Here is a 26,583-nt window from a genome sequence, read left to right on the forward strand (position 1 = left end):
AAATAAGTAACTACTTGGGAGTAGAAATAGAAAGAAGTAAGAGAGGATTTAAAATAGCCCAAAAGAACAAAATATTAAAACTCCTAAAACAATATAAGATGGAGGATTGATTGTAAAGGTGCAGCAACTCCTATGAACATAGAGTTTGAGAAAGAAGATATTAATGGCCCAGAATGTGATATTGATGTATATAGATCCCTGATAGGCAGCTTACTATATTTGAGCAGATGGTCAAGGCCAGACATCTCTATAGCTGTGAACTTGCTATCTAGGAATGTGAGCAAACCGAATGAAAGGCACATGCAATCAGCAAAAAGAGTACTTAGGTATTTAAAGGAAGCACAAAATAAAAAGCTAAATTTAGAACCAGTGGGAGAACTGTCTATTACTGCTTATGCCGATGCTAATTATGGTAGTGATTTAACAACCAGACAATCAACATCAGGCATGACAGTGCATTTGGGAGGAAGTTTGATAAGCTGGAAGACAGCTAGACAGAAATTTATATCGTTGTCTTCTGCCGAATCTGAGTATGCAGCATTATCTGAACTATGTACAGATCTAGTTTTCTATAAACAATTAGCACAAGATCTGGGATTGAATATAAAATCACAAATTAAGGTTTTTGAAGATAATCAAGCTGTCATACAGATGGCGAACTCACCAAATGTAAGAAGCAGATCTAAACACACAGATATCAGATACCAAAATGTTAAGCAAAGCATAGAGAATGGTATACTGTGGAACAGAAAACAATAAAGCTGATTGTTTGACAAAAGTATTGGGGCCAACTAAACATGACAAAGCATGTAAAATGTTGGGAATGATATAATGTATATGTGAATGTAAAAGGAACTCTATATATGTTAAAGGCAATGTACAATGTAATTAGATATGTTACAGAATTGCTATAAACAATTGGAGGAGATTGACAGGTCTCAAGTCAACCTAGGGAATTGTTCATCGCAATTCAGTGGATAAGTTGTGACAGAATCAGGATTTAGTTAAGCAACATGTAACAAAGGAACACAGCTGAGTTAATTGAGACAGCTGTGGGACAACCAATTTGATTGGTTCAACCAAGGATAAAACTAGCCAAGCTTGCAGAGACAAACTGTTGGGTAGTTTGGGTAGTTGGATAGTTTGGGTGGTTGGTTGTTGTGTTGCTGGTGATCGTGTTGTTGAGAGCTGTATATACTGCATCGCTGGATGAAGACTTGCTGTACTGCAAGAAGAAGGTCCTGGAGGAAGACTATCTCCGTGGTGAGAGGAGAAGACTTCGTGGATGCTGGACTATTTACATTGGTAACAACCTTTGGTTACTGAAAACTGTAATTTACCATTGCTAACTGAAGAACTACTATGAATGACCAGGACTGTGTAAAGACCAAGAGAAGCTGTATTTACCCCTGTATATATGGACTTTAATGTAAATAATACTATCAACACTACAACAGTGTCTGTTTGGTTTCATCTCTGAGCAGTTCATTTCACCATTACGCCCCCTGGCGTAGTCTGGTAACGCAGCACCTCTGTCAGTATGCAATGGTTAAGACATGTACACAGACACAGATACACACACACATATTTAAAGACATGTACAATATATATTGTTGTTTAGTCGTTGTGTCTGACTCTTCGTGACCCCATGGACCAGAGCATGCCAGGCTCTCCTATCTTCCACTGCCTCCCAGAGTTGGGTCAAATTCATGTTGGGCACTTCGATGACACTGTCCAACCATCTCGTCCTCTGTCATCCCCTTCTCCTCTTGCCTTCACACTTTCCCAACATCAGGGTCTTTTCCAGGGAGTCTTCTCTTCTCATGGGATGGTCAAAGTATTGGAGCCTCAGCTTCAGGATGTGTCTTTCCAGTGAGCACTTAGGGTTGATTTCCTTCAGAATGGACAGGTTTGTTCTCTTTGCAGTCTAGGAGACTCTCAAGAGCATCCTCCAGAACCACAGTTCAAAAGCATCAATTCTTCGGTGTTCAGCCTTCTTTATGGTCCAGCTCTCACTTCCATACATCGCTACTGGAAAAACCATAGCTTTGACTATGCGGACCTTTGTCGGCAAGGTGATGTCTCTACTTTTTAGATGCTGTCTAGATTTGTCATTGCTTTCTTCCCAAGAAGCAGGCATCTTTTAATTTTGTGTCTGCTGTCTCCATCTGCAGTGATCATGGAGCCCAGGAAAGTAAAATCTGTCACTGCTCTATATCTTCCCCTTCGATTTGCCAGGAGCTGATGGGACCAGTGGACATGATCTTGATTTTTTTCATGTTGAGTTTCAGACCATTTTTTGCGCTCTTTCACCCTCATTAAGAGGTTTTTTAATTCCGTATATATGTATATGGAAAGCCTAATTTGGAAATCTTCCACAATGCATCCAAAAAGTTACAACTATATGATCCAGATAGAGGTTCGTGCAAGTTCAGCCAACAGCCCAACAGGCGTTCCGTGTTTCAGCATCCCGCCCCTTCCAGCAGGCACCCACTCGATGGCAGGGCCCAGCTGCTATGCCCGACTTCCTCCAGGCACTGAGTGGGCACCTGCTGGAAGGGACAGGACACCAAACGGCAGAACACCTGTTGGGCCATTGGAGGGTTGCGCATGATGCTTCCCTGCCCATAATAAACACCATCAGAAATAACAAGGATTCTAATACCGCATTTCCTAAGCTTTTTGACATCCCATCCCATTATTTATTTATTCTTAATTAGAAACCCTAGCACCTCCCCACACCTTTTACTATCATCCAACCCACTTCTAACAACAAATTTCAATTCATAATTTGAACTGCATTTTAAAATAAACACACTTACTAAAAATTAGTTTACATTTTTTAAAAAGCACAGAATCATTCACATCTCAAAACAGTTAATACAAATTTATAGTTTATCTTACAAAACTGCAAAAACAATACAATGAGAACATGAAGGGTGATCAAAATATCACCCTCCCACCTCAAAATTCCTTCACATAGTCCCAAGTTTTGGAGCCAGACCAAATGTGGAACCTTCAAAACTAAAAAACAGTGGCATTCTTTATACGAATGCCATATTTCCCCCCTGTTAACATACTAGCATGGTGCTCCCTGAAAAGTGATCAATGGAACAAATGTTTCTTTTAAATGCTCAGGTGACAATTAATGTTAATGCTAATACACCATGGATTTGTGGGTGAGTAACTCCTCACCTGTTTCTTCCCAAATAGGTTTTTTAGAGCCCAGTTGTGGGGGTTTGGCAAGTGAGAATTTATTTGTTCTCTATTCTACTGCAGTAAGGTAAAGGTAAAGGTTCCCCGTGACAATTTGTCCAGTCGTGTCCGACTCTAGTGGGCTCATCTCCGTTTCCAACCCATAGAGCCAGCGGTTGTCCGAAGACAATCTTCCGTGGTCACGTGGCCAGCGTGACTAGACACAGAACGCTGTTACCTTCCCACCAAGGTGGTACCTATTTATCTACAAGCATTTTGCATGCTTTCGAACCGCTAGGTTGGCGGGAGCTGGGACAAGCGATGGGAGCTCACTCCATTGTGTGGATTCAATCTTACGACTGCAGGTCTTCTGACCTTGTAGCACAGAGGCTTCTGTGGTTTAACCCGCAGCGCCACCACATCCCACTATTCTACTGCAGTAGCATTTTTATTTTCTAGAATTTGTAGGACAAAGTGATAGGATAAAATGCATGTAACATACAAGCAGAATTCCACTGCTTCCATTCCTTTTGAACAAAATCTGGCCAAAATCAAGCAGGATCAAGGGTTTATTCCAAGCGGATGATCTGCATTAAAATGGGAAAATTCATATGTCCAAACTTCATGGGTCTTAAAAAGTAATTTGCAGCTAATCAAATAGCCTTTGATAGTGTAACAAAATTTGACTCCTTAAAACAAGTTGATTTTTTCACCTCCTTTGAATAAAAGACACATAAGGCCCTGAATTCTCTTGTTATTTATGTCTGAGTTAAATACAATGATGCAAATCATAGTGGTGAATTTCAGTTGACTAATCAGTCACAAATTTGATTCCTTAACATGCACCAGTTACATGACTGGGTATAAAACAAAGAAAACAAGCAGCAACCTGTTAACTTTTACTAGCTGCAATTTGCCACTGTGATTTATGCCACTGTATTTGAACTGGCATAAGTAACAAATAGGATTCTGGTCAAGCACTAGTCAAGGAGTTGTATTGTCTCCCACCAGGACAAGATTCTGGATGGACCATCTGGAATTCACTTAATGGACTTTGAAGTAAGAAGATCAAAGAATAATAAAGTAAAATGGAGCTATTTGGATACAGGACAAATTTTCTGTGGCTGTGGAGAAATTTAATCAATGCAGCATTTATGTACGCGCAATGTATGCCCCACCAACATATACAAATGTAGATCTAGCAAATGGCCAAAATAACGTTATTGAAGTAGCCCACTTCTGCTCAAAAACAGTCTAATTAACATTTCAATTTGTTTTAATATTTCCTATGCATTCATAATTCTAAATTGTGCAATGCTTTGATACGAATAAAGAAAGATAGTGGGCATCTTTATAAAATGTACAGAATTTTGCAAAAAAAATATGAAAACTTACAAATCAATACTAGAGATACATTTTCTTTTAATAAGTAGAATAATTTATTTATGTAATATATTCATATATTTTATATATATATAATTTTTTGGACAAAAGATCTCTTCCTTTCTTGCTAAAAACAATGTCCATTATCCCTTTGCAAAAGTGTTATAGCTGGTTTGGGAGCTGTCTGATTGCAGGGCTTGTGTATTCAGCTTACAGTCTTCACTGTTGCCTTCAGACTGTGTTCTAGTAAAATGTAAAACTTTTAATGGAAAAATCCCAAGTTTTTACCAACCTTTTGAAAGGTTTCCAATTATCAATAAATGAAATTCTTTTCCCTCCTTTTTTTTTCCCTGCTTGATTTGCAAACACTAGATGAATGTCTTTCCAACATGTTCTTCAGTGAAAATACAGTCAGCTCATTCAAGAGGTCATCAACTTTGTTAAAATACATCCATCCTTTCTCCACTGACGTTTCATCAAACGTGAGTTTTCATTAATTGCGAACTGAACTTTCCTCTCTTATATCTTTTCAACTAGCCCTTCTCTGCAATTCAAATTAAAGGCTAATATATGGCTTGGAATGTCCATAAGATATTCATTTTGACAGTTTCATAGCTTCATCTTAGGGAGGTTCCAGAGGTGATGGTTGATTAAATAAACTAATGTTTTATTGTGTCTCTCTTGCCAGCTATTCTACAGATTTATTTCAAAATGCCATTTCAGTGCAGAGATAGTTGACATACAAAAACCAAAGCCAGTTTCCGATTGCCAATCACAACTAGAGTAGACCGCCCCCAATGGATTTAATGGCTCTACTCTCAATTGGGATGAACAACTGGATACTGGCTCAATAATCTATGACATACTCACAGTATACTGTTAGCTTGATATATTTTATAATGATATTAGTTATCAGCCATTCATATTTAGTCTGCATAGATATTGCCATCTTAATTTTTGCCACTGAAATTACAATAGGAAGACAGATTTGAGTAACGCTAGGAAAAGGGATTTTTCTTTTTTAACATAGCATTGGCAAGATCAAACACAGGCGTTTCCTCTAATGCACCGTATTCTCCAGTGGCAACAATCAGAAGTGAACATTTACATGTTAAAAGCAAGCAAATGAAACAATGTTGCTCCCCCTCCTGTTGACCAGGTGAGAATTTTTTTTCCTTTGTACTTGTGGGTGGGAGTTATCCTGTATTGCAGCAAGGCGTTTTTATTTTTAAAAGGCAACATTGCTTCTGTCCAAAATGGATGGAGCTCATCACGTTCTATTTGATGGAGAAGAATTTTGCAGAACAAGGTTCAAGATTCTCTTGGCAGGAGATTTTTCTCCACCTTCAACATGCCGTCCGTTCATAAAAAGGTAGCATCTTCTGCCGGATAATCCATTCAAGAAATCTGGGCACATTTGTCCACCTTGAGTGAGTTTCATGTCTTAGGTAGTAGCTTCTCAACTCGGTACCTTTAGAAGAAGACATATATGAGTAATTAAGACATACAGAAAGTTGCATCCAGCTCTTCATTTATTTGGAGAACTTTCTTTGCATTTGAAAATATGATAATTTTGAAAAGCGAAGGTTTTCTCATCAAAAAGCAAACAACCACTGAGAAACAGATTAGGGTAATGCAGTGATTCCCAACCTTCGGTCTCCAGATGTTCTTGGAGTACAACTCCATGAAATCCTGGACAGCACAGCTAGTGGGGAAGGCTTCTGGGAATTTTAGTCCAAGAACATTTGGAGACCCAAGGTTGGGAACCAATGCTGTAGTGCCAAAGTACTAAGCATTTGCTGCCTTCTAGATGTTTTGGACTACATTCCCCACCATCCCCTATCTGCACGGGGGAATTAAAGATGCTCCTGCAACAAAACATTTGGAGGGCATCAGGTTGCCCACCTCTTGAGTATCAGACTAAAACCTATTTCAAATTCCTGTTCACCATAAAACTCATCCATGGAATGCAACCTGAACTACCTGATCTGCATAAAAGAGAAATTTCTAGATATAATGATAATTGGGTGGGGTCATCTAGACTTCATACAGTGCTATAAGAGGGACAAGAACAAGTGGAAGCCAGGGAGCAGCTTTAAGGCAGTAATGGGAATGAGGCCTAGAGGCCACTCAAAGATCTTCCTCCAAGGAGATTCTGCACCCTAGAACAGAAATAATTTCCCACTTTATCTGCCTCTAAGCAAATGGCCTCCAGACCTCTCTCCCTCCAGAGCCTGCCCATCCCTCTTAGAAGGCTACATCTCTCCAATCTCTTTCTCAGTCATCACAGTATTGCAGCAAGGTGACTTTTTTGGAGGTGGGTGGAGTCATTTGATCAAAACATAAAGGATGAATATTGAGGACAAGTTGCTGCAGGGTCTCTGGGCATATTAATATGAGGGTGCCTAATTAGAAAAACAAACAAAACTCTCCTCTCTGCCAAGAAGAGTGGGGATAGCCACTGAAGAAGTGAGGAATCCTCAGAAGCATTTGACTGTCCCAACAGCCAGCTCTCCGCCTCAATTAAAATATGGATTGTGCTACAATAATTGCACAACTGCATTTCCACACAATTAAGAATCTCACCCAGCATTCTAGTCTTAGACCAGGTATCTTCGCAGTACCTCGCCACATTCAAACAATAGTGCAGGATTTTTTTTAAAAAATGCACCCCACTTGTCCTGTAAAAGTTAATTAAGAAAATTATTAAACTTAGGGTCAATGGGTGGAGAAATACAGACAGATGGGAATTCCACTCAATGGGTGGGATTCAGAGGAAGTGAGTCACATTTTAGTCTCACTGAAATCAATGGCAAAAGGCAGTCGCAACTAGCTTCATTCCTATTCATTTCAACAGGGTTAAAATGGGAAAAGTTATTTCTTTGACAGAATCTCCCAAAATGCATCACCATGCCAAATGGAGAACCCTGGGAGCTGTACTTCAACAAAAGTAGACGTTGTCTAGAGGGGTGGGGCAAAAATCAAATAAATAGATAGATAGATAGATAGATAGATAGATAGATAGATAGATAGATAGATAGATAGATAGATAGATAGATAGATAGATAGATAGATAGATAGATAGATAGATAGATAGATAGATAGATAGATAGATAAATAAATAAATAAATAAATAAATAAATGCGACTTTTTCAAAACCCCACTAAAATTTGGCTTGCTTAGTTTGAATACAACTCAATATATTCTATTGCTTTTTCCTCTAGTTCTACTGCATGTTTCTGCCAATTTGCCAGGAAAAGCAAAGAACATTGTATTCTTGGGGGCTTGGACAAACCTCATCCTACATCAAAGACTCAGGACATTTCATAAGCAAGATCAGTATCCTAAAACTCAACCCCAGGGACAGACTGATCAGCTTTGACGTAGTATCCCTATTCACCAAGGTACCAATAAAGGACACTCTGACACTCATCCAGCAGATCTTTCCAGAAGATATCAAGGCCCTTTTCCAACACTCCCTAACGACCAGCTACTTTCAGTGGGATAACAAGTTCTATGGAGTAGCCATGAGGAGCCCCATCAGCCCAGTTATAGCAAATATCTACATAGAACATTTTGAAAAACAAGCCCTGGCTTCGGCACCCTTCACACCCTCAATCTGGTTTCGATACATGGATAACACCTTCGCAATTTGGAACCACAGTGAAGAAAAACTGGAAGAATTTCTAAACCATCTCAACAGCATCCACCAAAACGTACAATTCACCATGGAAAAAGAAATAGAGGGCGAACTCCCTTTCTTAGATGTCATGGTCATATGCAAAACTGACCTCCTATTGGGACACAAGGTCTACAGAAAACCCACCCACACAGACTGGTTCCTACACAAAAACTCCAACCACCACCCATGACAAAAAAAGAGGCATAATCAAAACACGGGTAGACCATGCAAATCGGAACTGTGAAGCTCAATATGAATTGGGCACTACAGACGAATGGCTATTTTAAGAATGAAATCACAAGAGCTATCAAACCAAGAAAACAACACCAAACTGAAGAGGAAAAACAGCCACCCACAAATAAAGTATTCTGCCATACATCAAAGGGGTCACGGACCAGATGGTGAAACTTTAAAAAAAACACAACCTACAAACAGTATTCAGGCCCATCACAAAAATAAAACAAATGTTACGGTCAGGAAAGGACAAAAGCGACCCCCTCACCACTGCAGGAGTATACCGGATACCTTGCAGTTGTGGACAGGTATATATTGGAATCACAAAACGTAACATTCACACCAGAATCAAAGAACATGAGAGACACTGCAGACTAAAGCAACCGGAAAAATCAGCAATAGCTGAACATGCTCTAAAACAAGCTGGACCGGAAATTCTATTTCAACATACTGAAGTACTGGGTAACACCAGCAATCATTATGTTAGACTGCACAGGGAAGCCATTGAAATCCACAAACACCAGCAGAGCTTCAACAAAAAATAGAAGAAAGTTGAAAACTCAACAAAGCCTGGCTCCCAGCACTGAAAAATACAGCCTGCAAAACGTCAACGAACTCTACCCAGCTACAAGAACCAGTGATCACTGCACACAAAAAACAACTAAAGATACCCATCAATCACATGACAGATCATCTCTCCCCCTTATCACAACAATACACCCACAACAAAAACATGCTGATCACCATAATCACCCAATCTCTTGAAAATGACAAAAGCTGTTCCCACAGCTACAAATACTCAACTATCCAACAAGCTGCAACAGAGCACAGACAAGCGTGCTGACTCCTGTCCTGTGAAGATGCCAGCCAGAAGGACTGGTGAAATGTTAGGAAGAAAAGCCTTAAGAACACGGCCAAACAGCCCAGAAAGCCCACAACATCCAAAGCAAAGAACAATTCAAAACTATGTTACAATTCTCATTTGCTTCCCCCCCACACACACACACACACTTTATTTTTAGCAGCTACTACAAGACAAAGCACTCTCTAGGTGGTTTATAATTTAATTATGCAGGCTACAAATTCCCACACACACCCCTCAGGAAGCTGGATATGCAATTTATTGAACTCGGAAGAATGGAAGACTGAGTGAACCTTAAGCTGTCCTTCCTTTGGTCCTCCTGTTTTCATCAGAAGTGTGAAACACACATTCTAGAAGCTCCTAAGTTTGTCCATAGACACTTCCAAGGTGGTACCTATTTATCTACTTTCATTTCCATGCTTTTGAACTGATAGGTTGACAGGAGCTGGTAGAAGCAATGGGAGCTCATCCCGTCTCGCAGATTTGAACTGCCAACCTTTTGACTGATCACACAGTGGATCAGCAGTTTAATTCACAGTGCTACCCATGTCCCCTGTGTATACTATACCTTTATTTAAAATATATATATGACGTGTTTGGGACATCAGGAAAACAGATATATGGAAAACTACCTTTTGGACAACACAAAGACTATCTCACCCAGTATGGGTTGTATTCCAGGAGCTGTCATTCAGAAAAGTAATTTTCTCCATCTACATAACTATATAACCACTTCTATACTAATAACAAATGCTTTTCAAAAATATTCAACAATTACCAAATAATTTGTTTCATGTATGCTGCTTGGTTTTTATCACGCAAAGCTATCTGAGTTTGGTCGTGCCTTTATCCATCAAACAAAAAAGACTTTACAATTTTTACACATGGCTGCGTTTCATGTATTATTCCTGTCTTGGGGCAAACTATATCCTATTGCGGACAGATGAGCCAGCGAGATTAGAAACTGTTTTAGATACGCTTGTGATCAAATAGAGACATGTTTGCTTGCCCTGGAGGCTTCTCTCTCTCCTCCCCCTGAAAGTAATAGAACAGACAATTAACTGAAACATTAACTTGCCTTCCAAATGTAAGCCGCCCCGAGTAGACGTTGTCTAGAGGGGCGGGGTAAAAAGCGAATAAATAAATAAATAAAATAAATAAATATGTTCATTATTAAAATACAGACTGTACATACCTCTTCACTCAGCAGTTGGATTCTCCTGAGCTACTAAGTGAGAACATGTCCCTTTTCTCGATGCGGTTCTCCTTCTGCTGTTCTGTTCAGTTTGTCCTGATTACTGCTGTGGAAGAGAAACATCACTGTTTTGTTGGGGTTTTTTTTGTCTCCTTAGTATTTAAGGGAGAAAAACATCAACACAACATCAGTTGTCCATCTAGAATATTTCATTCTCTTTCAATTTCTAGTATGTGCCTTTTCTTTTCATTATTTTGGCCAGTGTCCTATTGCAGAAATGCAGAACACGGGGGGAACTACCTAAGTGTACCTCCTGCTCTTCCATAACTGACTTCACAACCAGTATAAGAACAGGCATGCAGGTGTGACCTGCCAGAGCAGGGGCAGCACTTACACAATTGCTCTTCAACTCTGCAATTGTGCCATACAATATGAGGAACTGTCTTTCATCTATCTGGGGGAAGCCATCTGTTGAGGACATTGTCTTAAAGCATGGGGTACAACTATATGAAGCAACATCTCAATAAAGCCTGCTGTTCTTGAAAGAACAAGATCAGATCGTGTTGCTTTCACTCATGCCTGTTTCTCTTTAAATGGTGCTGCATTAAGCAAACACAGTGTAACGTGATGGTCGGGAACCTTTTTACTGTTAAAAGGAAATCTTCAGCACAAATATCCAAAGATGTCCATTGATAATTTCTTGCAGATAGCACAAATATAAAAGAAAAATGCTCTGCTAATTTGGAGTGGGGGGGGGGGGGCTTGCATAGCACTCATGGGTGTGACCAGAGTCTAAACTAACTGGGACCATCAATTTTTTTTCCCCCCTACCCCTGACACCCTGCTTTGCAAGAGCTAGGTTGTAGTGATGGGATTTTTTTTCCCAGTTCCTGCCCCAGTGGATGCTGGAGGTGTTCTTTCTGAACAGGAAGCTTGTGTCAAGCTAGGTCCATCTAAGCCTCAGAGCCTTCCAGCTTAGGCCTTTTTTCTCAGAAAAACCACATTTAGGAATGTGGAAGCTCGTTTCTCAAGTAGAACTCTCAGGATGAAGAGTTATGGGAGTTTTAATTCAAGAAATCAAAAACTCCCATACATTTGAATTGATTTCAACTACGCTGGGAAAGAAATTTCTATCCGCTTCTCTTAAAACACCCCTCTCTACATCATGCCCTCTAGATGACTGGACATGGTGGCAGACTATAATCCCCATTATCTCACACCAGCACAGCAGAGTCACTAATGGAGGATGATGGGAGCCTGCAATCCATGAGTTTAGAGCAGTGGTTCTTAACCTTTGTTACTCGGATGTTTTTGAACTGCATCTCCCAGAAACCCCAGCCAGCACAGTTGTTGGTGAAGGCTTCTGGGAGTTGCAGTCCAAAACTCCTGAGTAACCCAAGGTTAAGAACCAGTGGTTTAGAGGGTTCTGTGTTGGTGAAGGCTGGTTCATACCATTGACCATTTCTTGCAGATAACACAAATACCCAAAGAAAACTACTTTTACCATTGGCTGCTCTGGATCCTCGTGCAAAATCGCATACATGGTTTATCACACCGGTCTGCACATGAGCAGCGAGAGGGAGGCCATTCTGATAAATGTAAGCTCTTGCGATGCTGGTCTGTTGACCTTTTGCCTCTGAAACCTCCTCTGTAATTAGCCAGTCCATATGGAACAGTCCTTCTGCAACGAAAGAAAAAATTGTCCAGAATTTTGAAAAACTATTATGGAAGTTTCTATGCAAAATACATACTGTACATTTCAACATTGCGGAAAATGGCAATGCTGAAAAACTAGAGGAGGAACATCATGTTTATATCATCAGGAGAAGCCTTTCTCTTGGTCCCACCACCCTCACAGGTGCATTTGATGGGGACACAGGAGAGGGCCTTCTCTGTTGCTGCTCCCAGACTTCGGAACTCCCTCCCACAGGAGGCAAGGCTGACCCCGTCTTTGCTGTTCTTCTGCAAGCAGGGAAAGATCTTTCTCTTCAAGCAAGCTTTCCCTTAATGACAACAATCCCTGAGTGGGGTTCTTAACTGCATTGCTCTGCCTTACTACCTTGAATGTGTTTTGACGTTGCTTCTTTTCCCCATCTCTTAGTGAGATATTTGTTTGATCCATTTAAATATTTGTATACTTATTATTTTTAGTTTTAGATTCCAGGTTTCCAATGTAAACTGCTTGGGTCCTTCTTAAGGAGAAAGGCAGAGAAAAAACATTTTAAATAAATAAATAAATAAATAAATAAATAAATAAATAAATAAATCAATCAATCAATCAATCAATCAATCAATCAATCAATCAATCAATCAATCAATCAATAACAATTATCATGGCATGTTCTGCATTTCATTCTTTTCTGATCACCCTGTATATACTTTCTCATCCCAACCATGTGATGTAAGAGTGTGTGATAGCATGTACTGTAAGTCAATTTAACACTTCATATACAGTACCTGGTGTAGTGGACTGTCATTCACAAAATGTTTGCTTGGTAGTTTAGGTTATCTGGCTGCGGGGGGCAGAGGTTGGGAGTTCAATTCTCCACTTGACCAGGGTTTGACTCAGTGATCGATAGGGTCCCTTCCAACACTGTAGTTCTATGATTATTATTATTACTTATTAATGGCAATTTTAATTGTATTTTAATTGTATTTTAACTGTATTTTAATCATTTTATTTTATTGAATTTTAATTATTGTAAGCCGCCCAGAGACCTCTGGGTAGAGTGGGCGGCAGATAAATTAAATAAATAAATAAATAAATAAATAAATAAATAAATAAATAAATAAATAAATAAATAAATAAATAAATAAATAAATTATCCACTCATGGAAAAGGCTTCAGGAGTTAACCTAGAGGCAAAATCCAGAGCTGGAGTCCTGAAGGCAGTTCGTGTTGTTCTGCCAACTCCTGCGACGTTGCTGGAACCAGTTGTATTGGCTCTTGTCTTTCCATTGGACCATTTCAGCAATGTGGAGAGGGGGGATTTGCTGCTTGGGTAACAGCCTATCCTCCATACTGCTTTACCCAGGCTTCATGCTCTGGAGAGGACACTTCTCGATACAGAGCATGTTACCATAGTCTCTCGAGACTGAAGGATGCCTATGATGATGATAGGCCATCATAAATTGGTTGAGTCCTTACACTTAGTTTCCTCCCCAATTCCAGTCAGCCTTTCCTGACCTCTAAAAAGATTCCAAACTCACTCCCTCTTTCTGGCCACTAGCGATCCACTAGTCCCGCCTTCTGGTGTTGCACAGGGACCATGAAACCTGCTCAAAGTCAGATATGGCAGGTCAAATACATTATGAATAATCTTGGTTGGCGACCCTTGTGAGAGGCCCAGTGGACATTCCAAGTCCCATCTCCAGATTCCCCTGCCAGATGCTCCAACACACTAAGTTATGTCAACACTTACTTCACCAATGACACAGTAAGAAACATTTCTAGGGTCACCTCCCTCTCCACACCTAAACCTCAAAGCATGCTTTGTCTTAAGGTGATTTACTTCTGCCAGTGCCAGAGTAAATTACCTCAAGAGGGAGGGTGCCTTGAGATTTGGGTGGGAGAGTGAGAGGGAAACCTGGAATTGTTTCTCCAAAATTAAAATCCAAGTTGGGAATGAATAATTCAGTGGCTTAGAAACAGTCACCCATAATTTAAATTTCTTTGAATACCAGAAGGATAAATCTAAAATTGGAAAGATTCATCAACACTCTCAATCCAAATATGCTCAGAGTTAGGGGCAGGGGGAATGTGGTATCATTTTTGGACCATGACTCCCAGGTTTCCCCAGCAGGCTGGAAGACACTGGGTGTGGTCGTCCAAAGAGATACTATCACATGTTTTAATATGCTGTTGGTATCGTTTAATGGCCAACTGCTAACCACTGCCATCTTGGAAAGGAGATTTCCATACCCATGTCCTATTGAGTTTTTAAATCACCATACCCTAGTGAGGAGGGTTTACTGCTGGAATGGTAAGTCCCACAAGGCATTGAGGATGCCTTCTACTACCGACTAGCATGTGGCCACCATGTGTCAAGCCAGATATCTAAGAATCTGCCAATGCTGTTATTCCTGTTATTGTTCAAATCAGTGAATGATAAGAGGGAACAATACGCCCTCTTTAGATGTGCCGGTAAAAAGAAGAGTGGTGATATCCTGAATAAAAAGCTCTCTACTGGAACAAAGAGTGAACGGAGTCATCTACTTATGTGAAGGTACGGGTTATGTTATACCACCTCTACTTGGAGACCTTCTGCTCACGAATGTTTTGCTAAACAAAACCTCAATAGAAATCTGGAAAGCAATAATCTTTTCCACATCAATATTAGTTCTTTTTTTAAAAAAAAACTGAATACAAATAACTGGAAAGATAAAAGGTCAGCCTTAAAAAATAACCTGCTGCTATTAAGTCATAATCTCTAGTGGAACAAACATCCAAGGTTAGTAAATATGCATTTTATCAACAAAAAATGTCAAATCTCTGCCACCTGGGGATAAGATATGGTGATCGTATTCAAACTCTTATATGAGCTATTACATATTGTATTGTGCCAAATGAAATGTGTGTACACGTGAAAGGACAGTATCACTTGCCTCCATTGGGAGGGATGTTTATTTAAAAATATGCTGTGAGTGAGTTGTGCTGCTGTTTATGTGTATACACACAATTTGGCATCTACAAATTTGTAACTTCCGCTTCTCTCTCTCTCTCTTTTTTTTTTTTAATAAAAGTGGCAGAAAAGTTTAAGCACTCTGAAAAGCAAACTGATTCCCTGGGCAGAAACCAACAGACATGTAGAAACCAAAGAAAAAGAAAAGGTCAAAGTATACTATGTACAGCCTAAACAACATCAGCCCGAGATCTATCTAAAGTAAGATAACCCTGTGAAGTTTATTAATCTCTTTGTTTTGTGGTTGTATAAATACCAAGCTGTAGCCTTCTGGCTACCCTTTGTAGATTAGCAAAAATAAGGCTAATATTCATTACAGATCAAGAATAAATAATTTCCAAGGACACGTAAGTCTATCACACGGCTTCTTTTCCTTTGATTGACAAAATATTCTCCGTTGCATGATCTATTTATTATGACTCATTGCCTTATGCCAAATTGTAACAATATCCATCTGTTTCATATAAGATTGGTTAAATAATAAGATCTCCCCACCTACCATAAATTATACTATCAAATGGGGGGGGGGAAGGAATCACACTGAAGGAATTTTTGTGGATAGAATCATGAACTACATTCATTTCTGGTACTAAAAACAAATTATGGGCTCAAAAGGACATGTTTTTCCCCCAGCAAGCTCCAGTAGTGGATTTTGAGTCTTCAATAGGAAACCAATATGTGCCACATGCTTAAATCTGCTCCTGCCCCTTTTCTAATCCAGTACTGCCAAATCATATCCCATCACATTTTGCTAATACACATGCTCCTTTAACTAGAGGTGCCACTGGTTGACTTTAACAGCACAGATCTCTGTATCTCTCTTAACAAGTAATCCACAGTAATTTCAGTGGGGCTTCCTCTCATGTAAATGAATGCACTCTTTGGTTGCAAGAGAGAGAGAGAGAGAGAGAGAGAGAGAGAGAGAGAGAGAGAGAGAGAGAGAGAGAGAGAGAGAGAGAGAGAGAGAGAGATGCCCTACACAGTACTACATAGCACTGAACAGTCAGTGTTCAAGCAAGTGTTGAAAGAGTATACACCAAATATTCTGAACACTCAAGATAATTTCAAAGAAAACCTCCAGCAATTTGAATGGATGCCATAATATTTACATTCAAGGTGATGAAGTTGGCAAAGTAAAAAGCCGCTTTCAAACACATGTTGATTTTTAAATCTAACTTTATTTAGACCAATACCATTAGCATTAGTGTCACTCTGGAATGAGAAAATTTGCACAGCGTTCAAATTACAAAGTACATCCCTTGTAATTACACAGTGGCACAGCGGGCACACCCTCAGGCTCAGAGAGATACATTCTTTCTGGGAGATACGACCTCATAACCTTCCTTCCCCCCCAACACTTGGAAAGCTGCAAACGTGCTAAATGCAATTTTTCAATAGCCTTCGGCAGAGCCAAAGTTGATACTTTGGAACCAAGGAAAATCAATAGTTCGTGTCACTACATAAGCCCACACATTAATCCTGAGAGGGCACATCTCACAGTTAAGCAGGCACAAGAGTGCAGTCTTGGAATGCAATTTCCTATTGAGATTTATACAAGGACGCTGGCTTTTAAGGTGTCTACAGTAAACAATTCAATGGGCCAAATACTCTCAAAGGAGAGTGGCTTGTCTTTCTTTCAATGCTCTTCAAAAAGTATACAGTTTCTGCAAATTTGGCAAGGGGCTGCCTGGTCAAGCAGCTAGCCGGAGCCTTCTTGTTAACTCTCTTGTTTAGCCAACTCTCCTTAGTTCCTGAGGCAAATACAGCGGACCCTCGACTTACAGACGGCTCCACTTACAGACTTTTCGAGTTACAGACTTCTCTGGCCGCAAAATTTAGGTTCGACTTGCAGCCGGAGAATCGACCTATAGGCCGGGGAAAAAAAACCCAAATGGAACAAAAACAGATTAATTGGTTTTCAATGCACTGTAGGTCAATGGAGCCTCGGCCTACAGACTTTTCAACCTGCAGCCACCGTTCCAATACAGATTAATTCTGTAAGTTGAGGGTCCGCTGTATTAGCTGTATGAAGAGGGGAACCCCGCAGCTATAGTTTCTAAGAATGCTTCAGAAATACATAATGAATGGTCTTGCACAGGTTAAGAATATTAAGAACTGTTAATCCAACTGAAAGGTTCATCAAATAAATCTTAACAAAAGATTCCTGAAACAGGTATGACAGAATACTGTTGACCTTTCCCTAACACTTGACTTGCACACTTTTAATGAGATTTCACCCATCCAACTAACTTATGTGTCTCAAGATAACATACAAAGCCGCAATAAAAATCTAAAATGGTCATAATCACACAATAACAAAGTAAGAATGGGGGCGGGTGGATTAAAAAAAAAGCAAAGCCAACCAACACTAAAAAGATTAAGTGGCATCCACAGAAACAAAAATATAACTTTAATCTTCATCCAGGCAGATTAAAAAAAATCCACTGAATTAATTATTACTGGGTATTTTCTGACTCCATGGGAATGCTAATGTATTCAGTATCAGCAACAGAGTTAAAAGGTGGGTTAACAGGTTTCGTATTTCCTGAACTGATTATGTCACCCCTTCACAATGAAGCCAACCAACTGAGAACTAAATGATGCTCCTTCTCCCTCTTGGCATCCAGCCTTGCTGAAAAACAGGACATTTTCTGTCTCATCTGTTAGACCAGGGAATGGGGAGTAAATGGTAAAACACAACAGATTTGTTTGAACAGTATTTTGTCTCACCTGTTTTTTTGCCTTTTTTAAAAAAAACACAGTATGTTGAAAGTGGCTCAAATCTCAGAATGATGTTTTCAGTTCTTCAAATCAGAGTTCTAATATGCCTACGTTGCAGATCTAGTTCTGTGTGACTCTTCCAACAAAAACCAAGACCCTCAGATAGTTTATCTTCTCAAACGTGGATTCAGTTAGAACTCAGCACTTGTCTGACCTCTCTGGGGATGGCTTCTGACATGTGGGAGCTACTACTGACAAGACTTATTCATGAATGGCCATCTGCTAAAATCTCAGTCCGTGAAAGCATGCAGAGCAGAGCTTCTAACAATCATCTCAGATCACAAGTATGAACATGGGAGGGTAGCAGCCTTTCAAAGCTAGCCACTGACCTTTTTCCCATGGATCTGCTCAGTCTTAAAACAATAACACACACAGTAACCTAGCAATCATTACTCCAGACTGTTTTAATAAATTCCACTGCATTCTTCTGCCTGTTGTACAGCCTTACATAAAGCAAGGAGTACTTTCATAATGTCACACATCCTTGCACCAATGCCCACCTACCACCATCCTAAAACAAGTGTATTGCGTAGTGACATACAACCACGCGTCCTCTCAGTGCTCCAGGAGGAAAAAATCACAGACCTTACCAGATGATGTTCACAATTTTGGATTAGATTTTCATAATCTGCTTTCAACTTATATGTTTTTGTACCCAGCAAACAACAAGATTTAGTACAGAATCAGAGCTGGACAGAACATGACACCATATGGAGCTCTCAAAGCAGCACCTTCAACAAACTGCTGTCATCATTAATGGATTAAATTATTTCAATAACGGTTCCCAAACTTTTAAAAATGTATTTTATTTCTAGGCCTTGTTTCTCCTCAAAAATGAGGAGAAACCTGACCATTGGCTTTACTAACTAGACGCTATAGGATTGTCTTTATAGTGAAGTAAGCCACTTTGGATCCTTTTTAAGGACAAAGGAAGTGTAAAACTTCGCAAATATATTGAAGTGTTAAACTATTTAAAATACCAGAAAATAAATAGTTTAAGCTAGATAATGGACCCATAAGCCCCATTTTTATATAAAGTCAAGTGAGCACAGCATGTTCATAGAAGTCCAAGGCCTTGTGATACAACTGCACCTGCTCATATTCACCATACAAAGACTCACAAACAAATTATTTAAACAAAGCATTTCTCAGAACATATAACCCTTGAAACAATTTGAGGGCAGGGGAAGGAAAAAAAAACAGATTAAGGACAGACTGCTATGCTGGAATAGCCTACTACAAGGCAGACCCAGCCAAAATGTACCCATTCGTTTTCTATGTGAATCTTATTTAAGCATACAATTATCTGCTACTTTTGGACTGCAATGCAGAAATACCAGGAGAAGAAAACTAAATAAATATGAGTTATAGCCCCATACCTGCTGCTTCTGAAGATACCTGATTCTGTTCTCTAACATTTTTGGGGTCTGCATTTCCTTTCAACATCATTAACTCCCCCCCCCAAAAAAACCCCCAGCCAAACCATAAATAAGGATTTATAAATAGTAAATACCACCAATGTGAAGAAAGCAATACTATCTGAGTTGGAAAGATTTTGGGAATAAATAAACACAGAGACCCATTGTGGTTACATTCTGATGGTGACATAGGTACTTCTACAAGTTTGGTTCTGACCGTGACTTTGATGTATGACTCTGAAACAGGACGCCCAAAGGCCTTGCATTTCCTCCAATTTTGTCCCCCAACACTTGTCTGTCTCTTCATAAGGACTCATACAAGCCTTGAAGAAGAATCAGCCTCCACTTTAATTCCTACTCCATTTCGTATACAGTACCTCTTCCTTGTTTCTTTATAACTGTTGGTCCTTTGAGGCAACTGTGACACTAACCTAAGGCCCATGCCACGTTCCCTTTTACGCTGCCACCGGCTGATCTCTGTCAACAATATTTACTTAGAAATATTGAGGTCCATACTGCATGTGCATTTTAACAAAACAGATTTATTGGATGCAGTTCACATAAATAGGTTCCTAAAAGACTTTAAAATATTCGGTAGATTTGTACTAACTTATTCCACATTTAACGCTCTCTAAGTTCCACACTTAGAGAAGCAACCAACATGAACCTGACACAACTCCGGGAGGCAGTAGAAGACAGGAGGGCCTGGCGTGCTCTGGTCCATGGGGTCACGAAGAGTCGGACACGACTAAACGACTAAACACACACACACAAGTTCCACACTCTCAACTGCCTCCCTTCACTCCTTGCAGACTAACTCTCCTTTCCGACTGTCCGACTTTTCACTTCAGACTCCCCTAACTATCTAAGTGAGGAACTGCTCTTATCTGCCTCACCCCTCCCTTCTAGTTTCTCTGGCTGCGCCTTCCAACAACTCCCATTGGTGCATGAAAATACCCTCATACCTATGCGAAGGCAGGGTGATCGCTACAGCAACATTTAGAGAAATGGGTTGAAAGTGTCTGCCAAATAAAACTGTTCAATCCTTAAGGTGCCACAAGAACCTTGTCTGTTGTTTTTGCTGCAACAGACTAAGCACATCTGGCTACCCCTTTGGAGGAGAGGGAATTGCACATTGTTTCAGAATAAGAAATGCATGAAATTCTTCCATTTATTGATTTTTAGTTTCCCAGACAAATTGCATCGAGTAGTTACAACTACTGTTTAGAAGATCAACACAGGCTAGAAGTGGGGTTCGGGATCCAGTTAGATAGGGTAGAAAGGAAGGGGCAGAATTAAATGTCTCCCTTCAACACATGCTGGGGTTATGGGTGCCGGACCCCTGTGCAGTTCAAAATCTGTGTGTAACTCTTATGCCCCCAAAACATAACTACAAAGCATAAATAGTTGATTCACACACATGGAAAGAGAACAGTTCTCTCTATTCGATTCTCTTCTTCAACACTGGCAATCCTTTCCATACACTTCTGTATAATGAGCCTTAAAGGTCCTTGTGACCCCGATCTAGAGGCTGGATTAGAGATGTTGTGTTGGAGGCATGTAGACCTCTTTGACACCTTAAGTGTTGAACTCATGGGGTTCTGGGTGAACCGAGACACTGTATTTATTGAAGGGAAGACAGGCCACTGTCTCTGAAAATGGTGAAGGAGAAGAAAGGGCCAGGTAGAGAGGCAATGAAGGCAGCTGGAAGGGGGGGGTGACATCTGTTTTACCAAAACAAAACGTAGCATGTAGAAAAAAAGTTTGGCATTTGTTTCATTTTGGCAAAATGGATTACAATTTATTTATTTTATTTATTTATTAAATTTATACCCCGCCCCTCTAGACCATGTCTACTCGGGGCGGCTACAAGAACCAAACCACAACCCAAACCACGAACCATGTTCCTTCCCCCCCCCCCAGTTTATGGTTCAGTTCATGCCCTTTTCTGATTATAAACCATTCAGAATTAATGGTTAACCTCTTAATGGGGCTGGACCTCTTTAAATTGATAAAACTTTAAAAACCTTTTTGGAATAATAAATATACACCCTAAGTTCATTTTTGTTCCAAGTATAACTGACTTTACAATTCAAAAATTTGAAAAAGTGGTGTTATGAGATATAGAGATAGTGAAGATTTTTTTAAATTAAGATAACACAATCTTTCTAGAAGAGAACATTCACCATAAAAAAATTAGCTTCAGATGAATCCATAATTCATCTGAAGGAGACAGATAAAGGAGTGCAATGATGACACAAAACAGATTATTGCCCTGAGGTTTAGACAACAAAAGGATACAACTATTTATCAGAAAATTAATAAGCACTCTCCCCAACATATTAAATCCTTTATAAAAATTTTAGATGAAGCCCTGGCCTTAGGACTTATTAACCAACCTACACATATGGCACTTCAAAACAATTTTCCTAAAATCCCCCCTTTTATATACTCTTCCTAAAGTTCATAAAGCAAAAAGTCTGTCTCCTGGAGGGCCTATAATTTGGGAGGTTGACTCAATATTGGAGCCCTTATACAAATATCTGGATAATTTCCTGAAACCCCATGTGGAAAAAAAATATAAACTTATGTATGATAAGTTACCTCAGACTTTATTTTTAAAATTGGAAAACTACAAGTCACAACATTCTGACAATGGATGTGGCTTCTCTTTATACTAGTATACCTCATGAGGACTCATGAAGAGGAACTGAAAAGGTTCTACTCTCTCAACAGGTTCTACCAGCATACACTCTATTAGAACCTTTGGATATTGTATTAGAAAAAAAATACTTTGATTCGTGCCAATAAAAAGGGTGGCAATGGGCTACACATATCTGATTGGATCTCTTTAAAAATCTAATTTTAAGAATGCACAGGCCACTCTAAGGCTTAACACCTGTAAACAATTACAAGAAGCTTTAATAAGGAAAGGATGCCAACAGGGACTAAACACTGTAAGAATACTGAAGTGGTATGGAGAATTCTATGTATCAGTCTTGAGTTATGTATGACTTCTAATCTTATATTTAAAGGGGAATGTTATATACATGAACTTGTTACAAATAACAGTTATTCATGTTTAGCTGAGAAACTATAAGAGGCAGCACACTCTCCTTTGGGAAGGAGGACACATCCTTGATAAAGACACAAAATGGAGATTCGGGCTAGCAAAACCATTGGAGGTCATATAAAAAACAGGAATAATGACAGTTCAGATTAACTTTGGAAAAACAGAAAAACAAGGAGAAGGATGGGCTACACCTAATATCTATATGTTTCATGTATATTTGTTTTTCTACTTACAGTGGTGCCTCGCTTAACCGGCGCTCCGTTTAACAACAAAATCACTTAGCGACAACTTTTCCAGAGCGCTTTGGCACTCCATTTAGCGATGGTCCCTATGGGTGATTTTCGCTTAGCAATGGTGGGACCATGCTTCGCATAACGATTAAATTTTGGGTCCCTTGTTTCACTTAGAGATGATTTAAACAGCCCGGGGTCGTGCTTAGCTTGAATGGTGTTTTAACGGTCGCTGTTTTGCAATGAGACTGCCTCCAGGGTGTTTTTCCCTGTTGTTGTTTTCTTTCAAATTTAAACAGTCAATACCCAGGATGCATTGTGCCTTGTGGGGGGAAGGTTTAAAAACCCTTCCCCAATGCATCCTGTGCTCTTTTACTCATGGAGTTCCAGGGCTGACTTGGTGAGGAGCAACTTTGGTCTGTTCTGGAGAACTTGGCCAGCAGAAGGTAAGTTTGCATTTGTTCTCCTGTGTGGGTGGTGGGTTTTATTGCATAAGTCTTACAGGTATTTTTATTTTCTTATTTTTGGATACAGTAAATTGCGGGGGGGGGGTTGTGCATGCTTTTTCCTTAATTTTCCTGCTGTTCTGTGCATGCATGGTCCTTGGATTTGGAATTTTAGATTTAAAACCTGAATTTAAAAATTTTACTGGCTGTTTTTCTTCTGGTTTGGGGGGGGAATGTTCCATGAGTCTCATTTTAAATGGTTTTTCCTGGGAGAATTTGGATCTGCTATTGCATTTGTTCTGTTTGGGAGAAGCATGCAGAAACGTGATTTAAAATTTTAGGTACCCTGCAGGGTAAACTTAGGGGCCACAGTAGCTTCTGTTGTGGGGGTTTGAATGCAAAAGTCTGATGCCAAGTTTGATTTTTTTTTTTTACTGTAGTCATTCCTTTCTGTTGTGTGGTGTGACCTTTGGTGGACTTTTCCAGAACATCTGGTGCAGCAAGAGGTAGGTCTGCATTTCTTCTGTGGTTTTTTTCCCTTAGCTTGTGCTAGGGGGTGTAATTATGCTAACTCTAATTTTTCTCAAAATTTATTTGGTCAGGGATCCTCCTGTGGCGTGGTGTGGCCTGCAGTGTAGTTCTCCATAGCTTCTGGGACATCAAAAGGTAGAGCTGAATTTGTTCTCCTGTGGTTTTTTTTCTTAGCTTGTGCTGGGGGGGGGGGGGTTATGCCACTTGTTTGTCCACGGCAGTTTTGGCCAGGTGTGGGAAGGTGTGTGGGAAGGTGAAGCAGATGTAAAGCACTGCCTTTTGTTTTTTTTAACATAGCAACAGCTGACATGGGTCCCAAGAAGCCTGCTTCTGCTGAGGTCGGCAAGCCGACCAGGGAGAAGATTACCCTGGAGATGAAAAAGGACATCCTCTGGAAGTACGATGGAGGCAAGCGCATCGCGGACATTGCCAGGGAGTACGGCAGGAATCCATCCACCATCGACACCATTGTAGTGATGAGGGAGAAGATCCTTGCCACGGAAGCAGCGAAGGGTGTCACCAGGATCGCAAAGAACCAGCCAGCTGTCCTGGAGGAGGTGGAGAAGCTCCTTGTCCTCTAGATGCAGGAGAAGCAGCGTGCAGGGGACACAGTGACTGAGGCTGTCATCTGTGAGAAGGCCAGGGCCTTGTATGCAGACTTCGTGGAGCAGCAGCCCGGAACGTCAGCTGAGCCAGAAGAGTTCAAGGCAAGCAGAGGCTGGTTTGAACGCTTCAAAACCAGATCCGGCATCCACAGCGTGGTGAGGCACGGAGAGGCTGCCAGCTCCAATGTTACTGCAGCTGAGGACTTTGCCGTGGAGTTCCTGGAGGTTGTGATGACAGAGGGGTACCATCCAGAGCAGGTCTTCAAGTGTGATGAGACCGGCCTGTTTGGGAAGAGGATGCCCAAAAGGACCTTCCTGACACAAGAAGAGAGCAAGCTGCCTGGCCACAAGCCCATGAAGGACCATCTCACCCTCCTCTTCTGCGCCAACGCCAGCAGGGACCTGAAGACTAAACCATTGCTGGTGTACCATTCCGAGAATCCACGGGCTTTCAAGAAGCACAAGGTGGACAAAGCCCGGCTGAGGGTGATGTGGCAATCCAATGCCACGGCTTGGGTCATACGCGTCCTCTTTGTGGACTGGGTCAATCACGCTTTTGGCCCAGCTGTCAAGAGGTACCTGCTGGACAACGACCTGCCACTGAAGGCCCTGCTCCTGATGGACAATGCTCCTGCCCATCCTCCAGGCCTTGAGGACGACTTGTTGGAGGAGTTCAACTTCATCAAGATCATGTTCCTGCCACGTAACACCACCGTTGGATCAGCAGGCCATCGCCAACTTTAACAAAAGGTACACAAAGGAGCTTTTCCAGCACTGCTTTGAGGTGACCGATGCCACCAGCCTCACCCTGCGTGATTTCTGGAGGGAGGAGTTCGACATCGTCATCTGTCTGAAGTTGATCGCCACGGCCTGGGATGGGATCAGCCAGAGGAACCTGAACTCTGCTTGGCGCAACCTCTGGCCAGACTGTGTGGCGACTGGTGTTTCTGTCCCTGCACCAGAGTCCACAGTGATGCAGGACATTGTGGCCTTGGGGAGGAACATGGGCCTCGAGGTCACAGAGGAGGACATTAATGAACTGGTGAAGGGCCACAACCAGGATCTATCCATCCAGGAGCTGGTCGGGGTGCAGGCACAGGCTATGGAGAAGCAGGAAGAAGACTCAGAGGAGGAACATCTGTCCACCACCTGAAGAAGTTCTTCCACTGCTGGCAGTTTGTGCAGACTGTAGCGCAGCGGCACCACGCGGACACGGCTGTGGCACATTAATGTTCCAATACCTTTGATGAAAGGGCCATATCCCCTTTCAGAGGGATGCTCAAAAGGAGGCAGAGGCAGCTGACCATGGAGAGGTTCCTCACGAAGAGGCCAAGACAGGAAGAGGAGCCTTCTCCTTCCACCAGTGGTGCCCAGTTGCCTTCTTCCTCCCCCTTGTCCTCCTAGAAGACTGCTGCTTGCTGTGATGTGGGGATGGTTCTGTGTGGCTCCAGGTTCTTGCACTGAACACTGGTCCTGGTGGTTTAGAGACTTCAGCCTCACTTGTTCAGTTTTAAAATGTTAAATCTAAAAAGTTTCTGTACTGTTGGTTTCTGTATGTTTATGCAGTTCCTGAAATTTTTCTGTATGTTTCTGTATGTTTCTGCACTTTATGAAGAGGTTTGTACAATCTAATGTTCCTGCCTCATGTTTGCTGTTTTTAAAATGTTTTTCTGTGTTATTTATAAAGTTAAAGTTTATAAACTTTAAGTTCCTGCCTCATGTCTGCTATTTTTTAAATGTTTTTCTGTTATTTATAAAGTTAAAGTTTACTGTTTAAAATGTTTGAAATCATAAAGTGCACTTAATAAACCCTTTGTTAACCAAATTTGACTTTGTTCTGACTCTTTTTTAATTTATTGTTGTACTTTTTCCCCCCCATTGAGATGCATTGAATAGGTTTCAATGCATTTCCATTGGGGAACCGCGTTTCGCTTAGCAATGTTTCCTATGGTGATTTTCGCTTAAGGATGGCAGTTTGTTCCTATTGGAATTGATTATCCGGTTTTCAATGCATTTCAATGGGAAACCGCGTTTCGCTTAGCGATGAAATCGCTTAGCAGCAATTTTTTTTGGAATGAATTAACATCGTTAAGCGAGGCACCACTGTAGTTGCAGTGTGCAAGAATCACTTTAATACTGCTACATATAAATCGCGCTGTAAAATATAAAAAAAGGAAAAAGCACATTTATGCACAGTACTCATTTCTAGCTAACGTGCTGGAAGAACAACAAGGAGGGGGCCAGCCCAGTCACTTTCAGAAGGGAG

The 26,583-nt window shown here is 40.7% G+C and overlaps 1 protein-coding gene across 3 annotated transcripts in view; it reads right to left on the minus strand.

Annotated features, from left to right (window-relative positions):
* Positions 1-4,610: 4,610 nt before the first annotated feature.
* EDN3 (endothelin 3) overlaps positions 4,611-26,583 on the minus strand; it is a 121,690-nt gene continuing 99,717 nt past the window's right edge. For 2 of the 3 annotated variants that reach the window (XM_072996805.2, XM_078392146.1), the window contains 3 exons: positions 12,056-12,232; positions 10,552-10,657; positions 4,611-6,049 (listed from right to left, as the gene is read on the minus strand). In XM_072996805.2, coding sequence (XP_072852906.2) covers positions 10,585-10,657; positions 12,056-12,232 — 250 coding nt within the window. In that variant the 3' untranslated portion in view covers positions 4,611-6,049; positions 10,552-10,584. The remainder of the gene's footprint in view (positions 6,050-10,551; positions 10,658-12,055; positions 12,233-26,583) is intronic. The other variant, XM_078392145.1, reaches the window with a different exon arrangement.

Source organism: Pogona vitticeps, chromosome 4 (genome assembly GCF_051106095.1).
Source record: "Pogona vitticeps strain Pit_001003342236 chromosome 4, PviZW2.1, whole genome shotgun sequence".
Taxonomy (NCBI): domain Eukaryota; kingdom Metazoa; phylum Chordata; class Lepidosauria; order Squamata; family Agamidae; genus Pogona; species Pogona vitticeps.